Source organism: Citrus clementina, unplaced genomic scaffold (assembly GCF_000493195.1).
Source record: "Citrus clementina cultivar Clemenules unplaced genomic scaffold, Citrus_clementina_v1.0 scaffold_2, whole genome shotgun sequence".
NCBI lineage: Eukaryota > Viridiplantae > Streptophyta > Magnoliopsida > Sapindales > Rutaceae > Citrus > Citrus x clementina.
This window is the reverse complement of record NW_006262688.1, coordinates 30,274,434-30,291,694: the sequence shown is the minus strand read 5'-3', so window position 1 is coordinate 30,291,694 and position 17,261 is coordinate 30,274,434. Positions and strand designations below refer to the sequence as shown.

At 33.8% G+C, this 17,261-nt stretch overlaps 3 protein-coding genes and 2 non-coding genes across 6 annotated transcripts; 1 reads left to right on the top strand and 4 right to left on the bottom strand.

Moving 5' to 3' along the window:
* Positions 1-124: 124 nt before the first annotated feature.
* On the bottom strand, positions 125-4,504 carry LOC18051690. Of its 2 annotated transcripts, none has more exons than XM_006448642.2 (4): positions 4,207-4,504; positions 2,961-3,249; positions 2,727-2,843; positions 125-2,642 (listed from the first exon to the last, which is right to left on the bottom strand). In XM_006448642.2, the coding sequence occupies exons 2-4, from the start codon at positions 3,228-3,230 to the stop codon at positions 516-518; spliced, it is 2,514 nt and encodes an 837-aa protein (XP_006448705.1). In that variant the 5' UTR covers positions 3,231-3,249; positions 4,207-4,504; the 3' UTR covers positions 125-515. The 2 variants fall into 2 exon arrangements, with proteins under 2 accessions (XP_006448705.1, XP_024047855.1); XM_024192087.1 differs by having other exon boundaries at positions 2,961-3,242.
* A 2,980-nt stretch (positions 4,505-7,484) lies between these two features.
* Positions 7,485-11,105, top strand: LOC18051689 (pentatricopeptide repeat-containing protein At2g35130). The gene is made up of 8 exons (XM_006448641.2): positions 7,485-7,565; positions 7,679-7,863; positions 8,015-8,247; positions 8,500-8,749; positions 8,897-9,042; positions 9,156-9,361; positions 9,642-9,766; positions 10,249-11,105. Coding segments are annotated over exons 1-8 (1,749 nt in total). The 5' UTR covers positions 7,485-7,563; the 3' UTR covers positions 10,851-11,105.
* A 108-nt stretch (positions 11,106-11,213) lies between these two features.
* On the bottom strand, positions 11,214-15,028 carry LOC18051688 (eukaryotic translation initiation factor 2 subunit beta). The gene is made up of 10 exons (XM_006448640.2): positions 14,891-15,028; positions 14,608-14,657; positions 14,242-14,350; positions 14,027-14,082; positions 13,877-13,931; positions 13,692-13,786; positions 13,094-13,239; positions 12,761-12,903; positions 12,440-12,525; positions 11,214-11,477 (listed from the first exon to the last, which is right to left on the bottom strand). Exons 2-10 carry the CDS (start codon positions 14,650-14,652, stop codon positions 11,400-11,402), a joined length of 813 nt encoding a protein of 270 aa, XP_006448703.1. The 5' UTR covers positions 14,653-14,657; positions 14,891-15,028; the 3' UTR covers positions 11,214-11,399.
* LOC112101337 lies at positions 11,675-11,753 on the bottom strand. The gene has a single exon (XR_002907464.1). It is a non-coding gene; the product is annotated as a small nucleolar RNA SNORD34 (small nucleolar RNA).
* On the bottom strand, positions 12,088-12,167 carry LOC112101336. Its single transcript, XR_002907463.1, has one exon. It is a non-coding gene; the product is annotated as a small nucleolar RNA SNORD34 (small nucleolar RNA).
* Positions 15,029-17,261: the final 2,233 nt, after the last annotated feature.

Here is a 17,261-nt window from a genome sequence, read left to right as displayed (position 1 = left end):
TAACTGTAATGATTTAATAAAAATCAATCCTTGAAAACACTCCATTCTCTCCATTCATTACTTTTTCATTTAACCTTGAAAAGAAAATAGAATAAAAGGAACCCTTAAAATTCAGGCACCCGGTAACAAAACCAAAAAGTATCAGCTAAGCTACTAATCCTAAAACAGATCAAAACCAACAGACTGCTATTTTCCTTTGTTGCTAAACTTGAAACGCCAAATCACATCCAGACCATGAACATGTCTAACTATTACTGTATACATATATCAAAGAGAGACATTTCTAGTCAAAGTCTGTTCACTAGATTCAGACCTGTAGCAGACAAAATTTCATTAGTGCTCATAGTCAGTCAGCAAAGTGGTTGAATTCATTTGAGCCCTTGTCAAAAAAATATTCCAGGTGCTTCAATAAGTCAGCGGCATATATTCCATTCACGGGTGTTAAGTTCCTTCACCTTTCATCGTTTACACAAATATCTGCAAGTTGTAGGGATAATCTTGAGTTATTTGTTGTTTCAGATTGTCTGGTATTGCCCTGTGATGATTTCACCCTCACTCGAAAGAACCAAATTTTTGTCGTCATCACTTCGTAATATATCCACTTTGCAGCCTTTGCATCGACTAGCTATGACTTCTTCACACACCCTCTCAGATTTAGTAGCTTGATTATCCGATTCATTCACCAAGTCAACATCATTTGCACCATCCAAGTTAGCATTTGAATCCGACTCCTGTATGTTCCTAGAGCATTCAATTTCACCAGATGCAATCCCGTAATGACTTCTTTCACATGCTTCAAGCGATGGCTCTTGTTCAAAAGAGTGGGTACTGCCATTGAGATCTTGAAATAATCCATCCACTAATGAATCCTTGTTTGTCGGTATGTCAATGTCATTTGCACCATCCAAGTTAGCATTTGAATCCAACTCCTGTATGTTCCTTGAGCATTCAATTTCACCAGATGCAACCCCATTATGACTTCTTTCACATGCTTCAAGCGATGACTCTTGTTCAAAAGAGTGGGTACTGCGATTGCAATCTTGAAATAATCCATCCACTAATGAATCCTTGTTCATTGGTTCTTCCACAGAAATTGAAGATGGTATGGATCTGATGTCAACATTTTTGGACAATTCTTTTCCAACTTGAATAACATTACTAAATGTAGGCCCACAAGTTTCCACAGTTTCTTCTACTTCACAATTTGAGACTCTTTCAGCTTCAACAATATATCCGACATGACTCAGTACACACAACTGCTCAATTTTTTGAGTGTCAACATTGATACTTTTGTCATCAATCAACTGATTCTTACTGAAATCTGGCCTAATCAACTTCCTCTTTTTTTGCAATCCATCAGCACAGCCCCCAGTCTCTGCTCTCCAACCACAACCACCAATCTTACTATCACCATCATGACTCTTTCGCATTTCACTGCGACGCTTAAAATCCACAAAAGGTGTCTTTCCAACTAATTGGTCACTAATCTCTTCATTGGCAGTAATATCATTCATGCTCACCTCATCTGAAATCTTCTTGAAATGATCCTTCAATAATTTTGAATCAGGAGCGGTTTTTCTCTTTTTCCTAAAATCTGCGGTGTCAAGTTTGATTAACTGTCTATCCTTTCTCATTTTCAGCCACTGGTAGTGGCTTTGGTGCAGCATTGACATCACATCATCCACTGAAGTATCCATACTGTCTTCATCTACCCTGACAATGGTGTCATTTTCTCTTATGCATGCTTTTGGAGCCAAAGCTAATCGTGAAAACACACTTTTTCGGTTCTTTTGACAATCAGAATACATTATTCCAGAATTTTGGCAGACATCAGGCTTCAATGAAGAACTATCATGGAGGTCTGTGTTACTGAATTTGACAGGATCAAAAGGACCTTGGAGCTGGCTCTGACCCTCTTTCAAATTAATTCCAAATTGCAGCGGTTTCTGATCATTTTTATCTAGTGATGCTTCATGACATCCATAATTAAACACAAAAGAGGGATACTGACTGGGACTAAAGGAATAAGAACCCACATTCATTCCATTGCAATTTCCACCATCTGAAAAAGGGACAGGACTAGGTCTTGGAAGGGAAAAGCCCCTATGACCCTCAATCTCAGATGGATTTGTTGCCATGTTTCCAGAATAAGAAGCCTCCAATGATGGCATCCTAATCCCCTGGGAGTTCCTATAAAGGTTGGGGGATGGTATTGGAGCACCATAACCTAAAGCAGAACAAAAATCTGGGCACCTTGCACCTCTTGGCTCTGTGTATGGGACAGCATGAATAATGGGGCCCTCTGGATCATAAGGGAGACAGTTCATGGCTTGTGGTTCCATTGGGCGACAAAATGCTGAAGATGGCTCAAATTGACAGTGAACTGATGAATCTGATGGTAACCTATAATCATCAATTACTTTTCCAACACTGCCTAAGCGAGCACCAAAATGGTCAGTGGAGATTACTGATCCATGACTACTGTCAGCATCACGTTCATCTTCCCCTTGAGTACTTGTGATAGACCTATCTTCGGCTGCTCTTCTAAATTTGTCCATGGAGTACCCAGGAGCTTTACATTTTGAAAAATGTGTCTGGGGCTTTATCTTTTTCAAACTGAACAGATAAAGCAGCTTATGAACCTACAAGATTGCATGGAAATGAGAAATTGATAAAAAAACCCATCTTTATTTCACTGAGGTCAAATTAATGGACCACAAACAAACCTGAACTTCAGACAGCCCAAAATTGAACTTTTTTGCTGAGTAGTAATTTTCTTTGATTGCCTCACCAAACTCATCTTCAGAAAGTGGGCTGCAGTGCCACAAATGCGTGAACTTCACCTACAAAGAGAAGGGGAAAAATCCTCATTAAAGAATCAAATAATATATAAAGCCGTTTGTCAAACCCTAGGAGAAAAAATGGCCATAAATGAAATATACATATCCATAGGACCACACCTGTGCAGGGAATTGCTTCCCAGAAGAAAAATATGCATGGGGAAGAATATTCATTGCACCATCTGAGCTTGCTTGATAAACGCCATGAAGTTCTCTCCTCTCATATTCAAACAGAAACAAAATCATACCAGCTTTAATTTGTTTCACGAAAGGGGCTAGCCCAGATGGGAGACCCAATAGCTTTCGTCTGAAACACTCTTCTTTTGTTCCAGTGTTTGACATGAATATTGCTCCAAACTCTGGAACACATCCAGGCCACTTGAACTCCATTGTTGCCCTTAACTACAATCTGTCAAATTGAATAATGTTAACACCAATAACAACCACAAAATCAGGGTATATAAGCTCTGCTACAGCCAAAAAAAAAAAAAAGACACTTCTTGTTTCAAAGAAAGAATTAATTTTCAGGATTCTGAAAAGTATTATAACTTCAGGGCATCAGGGCAGGCTATCAGAGCAGGTACACAGTGAACAAAACAGTGAAAACAGTAGAAAATATAAAGGGCCAGACAAGGAGGAAATACACCATACACATGTGCTAGCTATGAACATCGCTCTTATGGTTTGCATCTGCTTTAAGATATCAAAAGATTATCATTTTTCAGTATGCCAATAAGGGGGGAGAAAAGGCTTCTAAACTTAAATCTTATTAATTTGCAGGATTAGGGGTAAATAATTAGACAACTTATTTGCTAAAACTCCCCTCCTCCATCCCAAACCCACATGGATAAACATATTCACTTTGAGCATATTAAAAATCATATTGACCATTTAAATGTTTATGAATCTACGGCTAAGAGAATGAAAACCATTAGTTTTCATCAACAAAATATAAGTTGGCAGAACCTATCAAGCATGTTCACAGTTAACACAGAAAGTAGATTTGCTAAAAATTTAAACAAAGAGTGTCTTTTAACGAAATCAAAGACCATTTAGTTTTACACCAAAACCCCAAACCAGAGACATTGACCATCAACTATCAGGCCAACCATAGCACCGCCGTGACATGCCATTGGCCGCCACAACTACAAATCACTTGCCAATATCAATGAAAACACACACATTAACTTATAAATACATAAACCAAACACAAGTCATAATCTATTCATAACTTCAGAATCTTAGAATAATGAAATAGTATCAAAACAGTAAGCACGGCGACAATGGCAACAAGGCAAATATCACTTAAATTTACAGTAGCAGACACCGTCATTATGAACAACAACAAAAACATTCGCTCTTTTACCGATCAAGAATCCAGCGGCGCCGCCGGCCGTTCGAACGGAGTAACTCGCCGCTTTCGCTCTCTCTCTGTCTCTCTCTCGACTAGGCGGATTTAAGCAACGAGAGTTGTCTCTTTATCTACTTCTTTTTTTTGTTATTGAAAATTGATATTGCCCTCAAATTGAAATCAATAGAGTGGTAATTTTCTTCTAAAAATAATAAAATCTAATTTTAAAAAAAAATACTAAACAATGTATCTCACTATCCCATACGTGGTGTTGTCGCTGCGGCAATTGTGGCTCCATGACGTTAGAACAGATGTTATAAGAAGATAGACGGAATGACCATCCAATTCATTATGCATATATATATATATATATATATATGTATATGTCTATATGTATATATATTTGTGTGTGTGGTTCTGTAAACAGCGACGTTTTAGTTGTGTTCACGAAAAGCAAATCTCTGTGTGTTGTCTAATATTAATAAAATAATGGGCATATGCCTGACCTACCCCACCAAGATTCCCTCCTGACGTATTATCAAATTCTCCCTCTCGTGTAGCTCTAAAAAAACAAATATCGTCTCGTGAAGAGATGCATGAAGTTAGTTTACTTTTGAGGCGATGTTTGGTATTTGAGTTACTGTTAAAACAATCATAGTTAAGGTGAGCCGAAATCATCAAATTTCTACCTAAATTTATTTTTTAAAAAATATATTCATTATTAAAATTTTAAAATTTTAAAATTATGTTTCACCATTCACATTCTTTCTATCTACTTTATAATTGTATATTATCTCCCTACTCTTATATTTGATGAACTAAACACTTAATTTCATACTCTTTCGAATTTATTTTTTGACATTTCTTAGCATATTATGACATATATTTCATACTTTATATATAGAAGATGTTTTTCTTTATCTTGATATTCATTATCTTTTGTAGATATTAATTTCTTGATATTTAATAACTTTCATTACCGATAAAAATTTAACAATATCAATTTTTAAATAGTAACTTTTATTCTTTTTAGGTAATGATATCAATTATTTGCCATTAAAAAAATATATCTGAATGAATTAATGAGAATTTGTTGAATTGAGAAGAGAAAAGCAAAAGGTTTACTTATAAAAAATTACTTAAATAATAAAATTCTTAATTAAAAGAGGGTATAGAGAAAAAATTAGTCCGTTTAAATATCCCCACCTAAAAGTTAATATTGTGTATAAAATATAATTTTAAAATACAATAATTTTGATAAACAATAATAAGAATATTATAAAATTTTCATCATATAAATATATAACCTAATTTACTAAGCTCAGAAGCCACAATAGCCAGCCAATTAGGGATAGATCAACATGGTGATGGGTACTGGCCGTGGCACCGATAAAAAAAAAAATGAAAAAATAAATTAATATATTAATCTTGTTTACTAAATTATAAGTTTAAAAAATCCCTAAATTAGTAGTCTTAATATCTTTAGTATTTTGTATGCTAGCTATTACGGGAAATAGTTTTATCAAAAATGCCTCTAAAATCCTACAAATTTATTATAATTTATTTTTTCTCATAGGTAGTAACAAATCATAATTCTCTCCACTGATTTAATATTCACTTTAAAAATATATCTTTCAACTCATTTATAAATTTGTTGTTGTTCCAATCTTTGATAATATTAGCTTATTATTTAGTTTCTTTCTTTTGTTTCTTAATTAATATTTCATCCTTTTTTTATGGTTTAGACTTTAGATAGTTGGATGGGGGACGAGAATCACATCAGTTAAACACCAACATGGAATATTACGTATTAACATATTTTCATTGTTTGAAGTATGTTATTTTTAAATGATGTTAATAATTTTGGTGTTAATATATTTTTTTGTACATTTTTCACGTTGCTGCTACAACTGAAGTTTCCAACTTCTGCCCCCTAAAAATAGTTAGGTCATGTTTGGCTTGTAGAAAATGGAGGAGAGGAAAAAAGTGGAATGGAGAGGAAAAGAATGGAGAAAAGTAGTGAAATTAGATTTTGTTGTTTGGTTTGATATAAAATTTAACAAGGAAATGAATTATAATATTTTTCTTTAGACTAATTTACATTTTACCTTAAATATTTAATTATTTATATTAGTAATAAAATATAATATAAAAAAATAAAATGATGGTCCGGTGGCCGACGGTGAAGGTCCGGCGAACGTCCGGCTCCTTTCTAGTGAAGTCCGGCGGGATTCCGGCGACTTTCCGGCTGATCCATTTATAATATTAAATCAATAAAATAAAATTATAAATAATAATTATTAATAACATTAAACAAGTTAAAAAGTTGAAGGGTAATTTTAGAAACTTTAATTTCTAACATAAGAGGAATTTAAATTCTTCACTACTTGGTGTGGAATTCAAATTCTACATTATGATGGATATTAAATTCTAATGGAAATTAAATTCTTATATATTTTGTCAAACCAAACAATGAAAATAGAAAGAGAATTTAAATTACTTTCCTCTCATCTATTCTCTCTTCCCAATCAAACACCACCTTAATGTTTATTAACAACTGAAGTTTCCAACTTCTACCCCCTAAAAACAGTTAATGTTTATTAAATAATTTAATGTTATAAGTTGTAACTTTAAACTATAACTAGTTCATTTCAATACCAAATATGGCTTGAATGACAATAATTTGAAACAATTTCATACCAATAAAATGTTGTACAAACTAATGTAACCTATGGACTTCAATGCAATGTTCTTTATATTTTAATACATCAGAGTTTTTAGCTATTTCATCTTTTAAATTTGGGTGATTCTTTTAGTATATCTTGTGTTGCTCTTGGTTCTAATATTTAGTTTTATTATAAAATAAAGTAGCTCATTCACAATCAACATCTAAGTTGAGTTCACTATCGCTTCGTTACATAATTTAGCTCAATTTAGTCCATCAAAATTATAACGCATGCTTTATGATCATATCTGACACTTCGAAAATTTTAAAATAATATGAGATAAACATGAATAAATTTCTTTTTTTAAGACTAGAAACACAAATAATTGAAAATAAATAAACTCAAATAGTTTAATTGCTAAATCTCTACTATAAAAGTGAGAGTTAATTTGTTTTACATTTATGTGTTATTTTTCAATAAAAAAAAAGAAAAGAAAAATAGTGATTCTCCCATGGCACGTGCGGAGTGTGTGGGAATAGAAATATTGCCGTTGTTCAATCTTATGATTCGCACGTACAAATAATACAAACAAAGTAGCCAACCGTCTGTTTCTGGAACATTTAAGATATTTTGAGTTCGTTATCTTCAAACTAAAATCATCTCTTTGTGATCTCTCAACATTCAAACTTAACTCTTTATCGCTTCCATGTAAGTCTAATCCTTCAATCTTCTCTATACGAATTAATACATTCGTTGCATTACTTCCCTTTTGCATTTTAATTTCCTGTCAGTTTTAGATAATCTTGATGGAAGTTTTGTAGGTTGACTGCTGGAAACACACTGAATGGAATTGTCATACAACCAAGAAGCTGTAACTGTGATTTTAGATGTAGAGCTAGCAACTCCACTGGAGTTTCAGTTAAGAAGTATAATAGAGATGGCTTTTTCATTGACAAAAATGGCAAATTGAGAAGCTTCAATCACAAAAAGCTCTCCAGGAAACGATGTAATGCAAAATTTCACTAACTATTTTTACTAGTACTTCAATGTATGCGTGCATGCTCTTGCATATGCCTCTTCTCATGTATATTTTCATTTATTACAGTTAAAGTGCGTGTTATATTTGTATCATAATGTTAGTGCTTCTGCATATATAGGCGGTTCGTTGAGGGGAAAAGGATGGAAGTATGGATCCGGGTTCGTTGATGGAATTTTCCCAGTGTTGAGCCCCACTGCTCAGCAGATTCTGAGATTTGTACAAAGGGAAGTGGATTCCAATACAATTTGGGATGCTTTTGATTCTCTTCCTCCTACTCATGCCACGTGGGATGATCTTATTAATGTATCCGTTCAACTTCGGTTGAATAAAAAATGGGATCCAATTGTCTTGGTAAGAAATTCAAAAATTTTGCTTTACTATTACTTGTTCTATCTTCATAAGTTGAAAATATGTGTCTGCATTTGATGAATCCCTATGATGGGTGTCTGCATTTGTTGATGATGCATGTGTACCAAAAATTCTAAAAGAGGACCAAGCATTTTAAGAACAAAGAGTATGGTTTCATATCATCATTTATTTGATTTTAAAAGTAATTTTCAATATATAGACAGTCAACAAGTGTAACACCTAAGGCATTTCCAGATTTGTGAATGGATACTGAAGAGGAGCTCCTTCCATCCAGATGTCATGTGTTTCAATTTGCTTATAGAAGCTTATGGCCAGAAGTCTCTACATAAGAAGGCAGAATTCACTTATTTAGAACTTCTGGATTCTCGATGTATCCCTACTGAGGACACTTATGCACTTCTTCTGAAGGCCTATTGCATGTCTGGGCTGCTAGAGAAAGCTGAAGCAGTGTTTCGCGAGATGCGAAAGTATGGCCTTCCCCCAAGTATGATCCTGTATCAATTTATCAAAATAATTACTAACTCCTCAATTTATCAAAATAATTACTAATTCCTCAATTTATATACTTGGTATACATGTCACCAAGTGTAATGTGAATTTATCATGCTGAAGTATCATTGATCTTGTTCAGGTGCAGTTGTGTATAATTCTTACATTGATGGACTACTGAAAGGAGGAAACCCTCAAAAAGCTGTTGAGATTTTCCAGAGGATGAAACGAGATTGCTGCCAGCCATCTACCGAAACTTACACATTGATGATCAACTTATATGGGAAGGTGAGCCAAATCTTATTTAGTTTTATTTATGCCTCTTACTGCCCCTATCTTTTTACTGAAGTTTGTTATTTTTACAAACTGTGAGTTTCATATACGCACGTGCTTTTGTGCAGGCGAGCAAATCCTTTATGGCCTTGAAGCTATTTAATGAAATGAGAAGTCATAAGTGTAAACCAAATATCTGCACATATACTGCTCTAGTTAATGCATTTGCTAGGGAGGGACTTTGTGAGAAGGCAGAAGAAATATTTGAGCAGCTGCAAGGAGCTGGAATTGAGCCGGATGTGTACGCTTATAATGCCCTAATGGAAGCTTACAGGTTGATCTCCCGTATGGTAGCATTATGTCTTAATTATTCAATCTAACGATTTCTGTCACCTGCATATATTAGAGATGCTTAATTATACCAAGGATGATATAATACATACACAAGAATTATGCAAAAATTTATTAGGATTGAATGGTAAAAGTCAAATGATGGTCAGGATTTGATTGTTTGAGAAGTTATTTAGGAAATAATAATTTATTTATGTTTTCATATTCACTAAAACAATTGGTCGTATTGCTCACAAAATACATCGGCTCTATTGTCCCAACAGTCGTGCAGGTTATCCTTATGGGGCTGCTGAAATATTTTCACTCATGCAGCACATGGGTTGTGAACCAGATAGAGCTTCTTATAATATTATGGTAGATGCTTATGGCAGAGCTGGTCTTCATGAGGGTAAATGCTCATACAGCTTAGTTGAATTGCCTGTCAGACATTAGCCTGCATAATTTCTTCGCGAATCAGTACAATTCTGCCATGAAAATTATATTTTGAATCTAAAGACAGATTTCTAGTTCTAGTTCACCCTTTTCTTAAGCAATATGTAACCTTTAATTCACAAATTTTTCCTCACGCAAGGAACTTCCCAATGCTATTGAGTACCTCAGTCTCAGATATTGACATCGAGTTTATTTTCCAACTGTAATATTTTGAGTCTACTGCTGGAAATTGGCACATCAAATTCAAAATGTACTCACTTGAGCTATATTTTAATAACAAATGAAGAAGCCCCAGTGCACGACTTGTGACCTTTGTGTAGCTCAACAAGCACCTCATTCTTGGAATTTTAATTATCTGTCATGCTCATCCCATTTTATGCTGATTAATTTTCTTCTGCTTCAACACACGCCAAATTTGTTTGTTTTCATATTTTTCAGACGCACAGGCCGTGTTCGAGGAGATGAAGCGGCTAGGCATAACCCCAACAATGAAATCACACATGCTCCTATTAACTGCTTATTCAAAAACTGGCAATGTAGCTAAATGTGAAGGCATTATAAACCAGATGCACAAAACTGGGCTCAAGCCAGACACTTTTGTTATCAACAGTATGCTGAATCTGTACGGCAGATTAGGCCAATTTGATAAGATGGAGGAAGTCTTAACAGCAATGGAGAAAGGATCATATGCAGCTGACATCAGTACGTACAACATCTTGATCAACATATACGGGCGTGGAGGATTCATCGAGAAAATGGAAGGTCTGTTCCAGTCACTTCCTGCCAAGAGGTTGAAACCAGATGTTGTAACCTGGACCTCCAGGTTAGCTGCATATTCGAGGAAGAAACTGTACAGAAGATGCTTAGAAATTTTTGAAGAAATGATTGATGCTGGCTGCTACCCAGACGGAGGAACAGCCAAAGTTCTAATCTCAGCTTGTTCAAGTGAAGATCAAATTGAGCAGGTTACTACTCTGGTTAGAACAATGCACAAAGATATGAAGGCTGCTTTACCTATCTACTTTAATTTATACGGGTAGAAAGGTGTTGCCAGATCAAAGTTGGGTCAATACATAGGCCACTAATAATATGAATCTGCCGAACAAATGTGCATAATTTTGTTAATAATATTATGACTCGTCAATATCTTGGGAGTATTTTCTTTCTCAAATTAATTAGACCATTTGTTATCTGAGAGTCCGTTTAACACTTTCTTAAAATATTGCAATACACAAATAGTAAATGTCACCCAAATGGCCAAATTACTCCTGATCCCAATGCTAAAGAAATAGAACTTCAACCACTCATTTATTTAAGATCTAAGTTCGTGAAAAATCAATGAACAGATTAGAATGCAATCTAGCTTGCATAGAGAAGATAAGAGCATTCAAGAGCAATGCTAATTTCAGCAGGACAATATGTAAAAAGGATTAATCAATCATTCTAGTTATAAAGGCTCATCCATATCAATATTTTCCCGGCTAGATAAATACAATTAGTCAAAACCAAATAGTAGTAAAACGCATAAGGTAAAAATGAAAACAAACATCTTTTTTTTCAAAATGCTGGAGAAAAGCAGGACAACAAGATCACATTCCAGCATTTCTACGACCAACACGTGCCTGGAAACCAGCTTTGATAGGAGCAACTGATCGTCCAGAACCACACTGCAAGAATAAGATCAACAAATTAGACCCAAACAGTTAAGCAAACAGAACACCTGATTGGGCATGCATGTAAAAAAAATATCAAACCCCATAACACTATTGAAACTAAAGGAACATCAGCAGACAGGATTTTATCCATATCATAGGAATATATACCATCTTCCTAAATATGCAATCAAACAGAAAAAGAAAAACACAAAGGCCTCAGACAGATAATTTCTCAGTCATAGATAAAACAATCTGACAATGTAGGCAACTTTTACATCATAGGCCACTCAATGGAACCCTGCGCGGGGGGGGGGGGGGGGGGGGGGGGGGGGTGCTGGACATTTTGAAAATGGAAGAATTTTCTTTACCCAATAAAATCCATTTTTGGGTTCAAAAAACAAATAAATATTAATTTTCAAAAGCAAAGGACAGTCATCCAAGGAGACATCAGTAACTACATATCTCTGTCATAGAAGAGAAATCAGACGATGTAGGCATATTCTTCATAGTCTCCAAAACAGATGACTTGGCCATAAAAAAGAACTCAAGAGGACAATTTCCTGGCATAGATGCAAGTCATTGGTCCAGCAGACTAATGTGTTAAATTCATCAGTGTCTTCCAATAGGCCTCAATAATATTCAACATCAGTCATTGCACAAACATCAGGCAATGTAGGCAATTCTTAAATCATCATTGGCCACCCCAATGGAAGATTTACAGAAATATCAAAGAAGAAAGCTTCTATTGTGTCAACAATAATGACAATGAAAACAGTAAATCACACTTTTATCTGTCAAACTTTTATACCCCAGGGGAGCTCCTCAATTGCAAATGTTTGAACAAGATAAATATGAAACATAATCAGAAGCCCACCACATCCGTCGTAAGAACCATGTTAGTCATGCATCCATGGGAAAGAGCAAGGGGAAAGTCAAATAGGACATAAATAATATGATTGTATATGAGCTTTTACCTTCTCACATCTGAGAAAGAAGAGGCGGTTTTCCTTTGAAAGTATCGTGTCAGGACTTTTGCACCCAAGACAGATGACATATTCATCTGAAAATAATATGCAGCAGATATTAAATTTAATGATGAAAAAGAGAAATAATTAGTGTGCATGTGTGTTAGCTCCATGCACCACACCCCCATCCCACCCTCAAATTATACTTATCCTCTCCAAGGTTGGTGTGGGGGGAATTGAACCTTTTGACCTCTTGCTTCTACAACAATAGAAGCCATACCACTGACTTGTATATATTACGCACAAAACTTGATTTTAAAAAATACTTACTGACATATCGACGCAGTATCCCTTCAAAATTCTTGGGAGCAAATCGGCCCTTCACGACCAGTCTTTGCTGTCCGTCCAGTGACCCACTTGTCCCCAGTTCAGCAAGCAAAAATGTCATGACATGATCTGGCTGCCGATGCATGCTGTATATATTTACCAACAAAAGAGAGGAGGAAGAAAAATTCAGCAGGCACTTTAGTTGTTTAAACAATCAGAAATGGAAAAACTGTAGTTTGAAAAAAAAACGAATGAACTCAATTGTCCACATTTAATAGAAATGTAAAATTAAATTAAATTTAAAAAGAAAAAAGCAGGCAAAGCACTAAAACATACGTCTTGCAGAGATCCATGAAATTGACAAAAACAGTTTTCTTTGTTCCTTCACGAAGAACTTGTGGAGGTCTCATGACTGTTCTACGCCTATCTCCTGCAAGTTCAGGATTATTCTCTCGGAGGATGTTAAAGACCCTACCAAGAAGCTGCACATGGAATCAGACAAGGGAAAACAAATGGATTAACACCTTTAACACAACAGAATATATGATGTGCAAAAGACACATAATCATTTTCGAAACTTCAAACAGCAAGGTTGAGCAAACACATATGATATGATGATATAAGATATGGCATTCCTAATGTAGATCTATCAGGCGACCGTAATAAAGTTAAGACCATTAAGCTGAAGCAAAGAACAATGAAAGTGACAGAATATTAACATTATATTACTTAGATATTCTTTTTCTGCTACTTTATGTACTGCTGTCTCTTTAAAAGACCTTCAAACACCTAATTCACTATTTTAGTATATCATTGATCAAAAGGATTTCCAGCTTGATTGAAACTCATAAATAAATCAATAGAAATGCAAAGCCACTCAACAAAGAAATAACGGGATTTGATGAAATAGAACTTTATGAAATAAGCTATATACCTCCTCATATTCATAGTCGCGATCACTCCCTTCCCATGGATAACGCTGCCGTGGACCACCACTTCCATCAGCTTCATCATCCTCACCCACGTGACCTAAATAAGCAATAAAATAGCAATCTCTTAGATTTCATAAAAGTTAATTAAATAGGGATATAAAACACAAATATACTCTAAAACATTTACCATCCAAATCGTCTCCTGCATCCCCAATCTCATCGTTCAATAGACTGCTTTCTACCTACAATTTCGCACAAAACATTGCATGTCAAATACTGTTGAAAAATACCTTTAATTTAAGGAAACGCCAGATGCTCTAGAAATCTTCCAACTTACTGGTTTCTTCTTCTTCTTTTTCAAACCAGTAAAAGTACTTTCAAGCCCCTCAGAGACTGCAAATTAAAAAAAAAAGAATAAAATTAATTCTGCAGAAAGAGATAATAATGCTTTATAAAAGTATTACAAATAAAAATAATAGTGGCCTATTCATTCATCCATAAAAAATAATAACGTTAATAGTAAGGAAATAGCTTGTACTCTAGTAAGGATACCTGATAAAGTTTCAGTTATCTCGGCCAGTTTGTCCACAGAATCATCTGAAGGATCCTGTATTACAACCTTCTTCTTCTTCTTCTTTTTAGTAGGATCGAAGGGGGCAAGCTGCAACAAAGAAATTTCTCAATAAATCAATATAGCAATAACCTGAATAACAAATAAATAAAACTATAACAGTTGGTAAATTCCGTCAAAACTGGTCACTAAAAATATGGGTACTTATCAAATTACTTGTTCAGATCCTCCACATGTTCAAATTCAAGAAAACCCCAAGAAATAAAATTAAAAACCCTAACAAAAAATCAGATTCATAAAAGCTAATAATTAGTTCAATAAATCTTTCTATAATGTAATACACTTACTTCTGCCACCTCGTCCTTCACATCTACTTGATTTTCGTCCGTCATAGTCGCTGAAATACAAGTAATTTCACGACAATCAAAAAATCCTGAACTAGATTATTAAAAAAAAAAAGAAAAATCGAAACATAAATTATAAGATACTAAAACATTTACAAAAACACTAAATTCAAAAGAATTAGAAACATAAGTAAACAAGTGAGGTATCCAGTCAAAACCCCAAGATAATCAAGAGGAAATTAAAACAATTTGTATTATTAAAACAATGAAAGAGGAGAAAGCATACAGTTTCTAGAATCGAAACTGAGATCTTCTCTTCCGTCGCTGACGGCCTGCGGCTAAAGAAATGAATTCGAATACAGGCTTAACAGAGTTATCTTTTCTTCGATCCTTGCTGTCTGTATAACGAATATTAAACCCTTACTCCGCATAAGAACTACCTTAACGCCAATCTCATTGGGCCAAAACTTGACTTGAGCTTCAAGTATTGGGCCCTATGGACCTGTCTTGCGCAATAATTTGTTAGGCACGTGTTTGATTTTTGCGACGTAAAATAAAGTTTTTTAATCCATTTAATGTGGTTTTTTTTTTCACTTGTTGAATGTTGATTTTATTTCCTTAGTTATTACAAACTTACACCTTATTACTATTGAGATTGTTAGTAAAGTATTTAGTAAATATTAATTATTTTGATTTAAAATTTAAATTGATTTGATCTACTACTTATGTGATAAAAAAATTTAAAATATCTTAACTATTTTTATGAAAATTATTATTTAAAAGTCATATTTACTATATATTATAATCTTTGTTTCGCAGTTACAATTTTTTTTCTATAATAACTATAACTTAAAAGTGATATAGCACCTTAATATCAAATAGAGCCTTAGAAATTGGAGAACTTTATTATATAGAACACGAATATAAAATATTGGTAGGTGAAAAAGATCATAAACCAAACACGAACATAAAAATAAAGTAGTAATTGTAGATAGATGCCAGAATCCATAGTAGAATTATCTAATATAGAATACTACTTAAGAAAAGTTTTGTACTAAAAAAAACAATCTAAGATTCCAAAACAAAGTCTCTGCATTGTTCTATCTGTCCATAATTTCTTCTATTGTCTTGGCTATATCCTCATTTAGAGATTGATGCTCATAATTTCATCTTCTTCTCTTGATGATTGCACATCATTGATTTTAATTGTCTGTTAAGAATTCTCCACATTTCTTTGTGCTGTCTGCTTTTAGTTGAAGTGAAGAAAGGAGCAGATTTTCATTGGCTGTATGCTTTTGAGCAAAAATATTGTAATTTTGCCCCTGAGCTTTCATTTTGTCACGAGGCTTATAACATTCCAAAAGTATTACAGTTTTTTTTTTTTTTTGAATGAGAACTATTATTTATGATATTTATAAATACTGAGACTCATTTACATTAATTTTAATATAACACTGCTTAAATTTTTAACCCTCGAGCCACTTAGGCTAAGCCTAAGTGGTTAAAAGTACTACAGTTTTATGTTCTCTATAAATATCTTTTTCAGAAGAATTTAAAATATTATCGTAATGCCTTCGTCAGTTCGTCTGAACTTTTTGGCTCTTTCATATATGAATATGACATGATAGGCCAGAAGTATAACACCAGTCTTCTTTTTATTAATTAGCTTAGTTCTTGGTGCTAAAGGACAAAAATTACTGATAAAGATGCTGATTTAAGACAAATAAGACTCCATCAACTATAGGTCAAAAGAATTTGAATCTATCTTCTTCTTTTTTAAAAAAATGTAAAGTTCTTGTCATTCCAAAGATTAGGACTTTGAATAATAAGTCTTCATTATCGATTGGTTTAGATAAAGAATAGTCCAATGAAATTACAATTCATCACCAATGATTTTAGATAATTTTTTTATACGCTATTTAGCATTGAACATTTCTCGATGCTTCTTTCCAATATGCGGTTTTGTGGTGCAGTGATTTTACTACTTAATTCTGTATTAATATTTTTTTAATATAGCTATTCTTTGTCTACAAGATTCGACGTTTGTCTTGCAAATGATATATTATGTCATCAAGTGTTTTTTTTTTTTGAAATATTGATATTTATAATTAAAATTCTAATGATATTTACAACTAAAAAACAATCGGGAATCTCCTTCATATTTATAATATGACATAGTCCGAACAATAACCCTCACTTAATATTAGAATAAAATCTATTATATCCTAGATGGGAAGCTAAATAAACCCCTATCAGAAGAGAAATCGAATCCCAACAATTATATTGAGTCGAACTCATGCGTCCATAACTACTGGGTGAATAAGTTGAGAATGGGCTGCGAGCCCATTGACATTTATGTCATCCAGTGCTTTAATTGTTCGTATCATTATATCATAGTGTCTAAAAAGCTACACGAATGATGATAAGGATGGCATGCGCTGTTTAATAGTTTAATTTGCTAGCTAACAAAAAAAAAAAAATTGGTCCTATACTTTTTTTTTCCTGTAGCATGATTATAGTTTTATGAAATGCATAAAAACCTTGTAACATAGAATTGGGCAACTGATTATTCGATCAATTACCTCGGCCAATATTTATATATACTTAGTTGTTTACCATTAAATACTACATAGAATGCACATTTTTTGCTGTAACTG

Bases quoted from the DNA above. Each gene is read 5' to 3' on its own strand.
- LOC18051690 (XM_006448642.2), bottom strand. From the start codon at position 3,230: ATGGAGTTCAAGTGGCCTGGATGTGTTCCAGAGTTTGGAGCAATATTC. The intron at 2,844-2,960 runs GTGTGGTCCTAT...TTCTCTTTGTAG, and splicing joins GGAAGCAATTCCCTGCACAG to GTGAAGTTCACGCATTTGTG. The intron at 2,643-2,726 runs GTTTGTTTGTGG...GCAATCTTGTAG, and splicing joins TTGGGCTGTCTGAAGTTCAG to GTTCATAAGCTGCTTTATCT.
- LOC18051689 (XM_006448641.2), top strand. The intron at 9,043-9,155 runs GTGAGCCAAATC...GCTTTTGTGCAG, and splicing joins TGATCAACTTATATGGGAAG to GCGAGCAAATCCTTTATGGC. The intron at 9,767-10,248 runs GTAAATGCTCAT...CATATTTTTCAG, and splicing joins CAGAGCTGGTCTTCATGAGG to ACGCACAGGCCGTGTTCGAG.
- LOC18051688 (XM_006448640.2), bottom strand. From the start codon at position 14,652: ATGACGGACGAAAATCAAGTAGATGTGAAGGACGAGGTGGCAGAA. The intron at 14,083-14,241 runs GTATCCTTACTA...TTTAATTTGCAG, and splicing joins GATAACTGAAACTTTATCAG to TCTCTGAGGGGCTTGAAAGT. The intron at 12,526-12,760 runs GTAAGTATTTTT...TATTATTTTCAG, and splicing joins GATACTGCGTCGATATGTCA to ATGAATATGTCATCTGTCTT.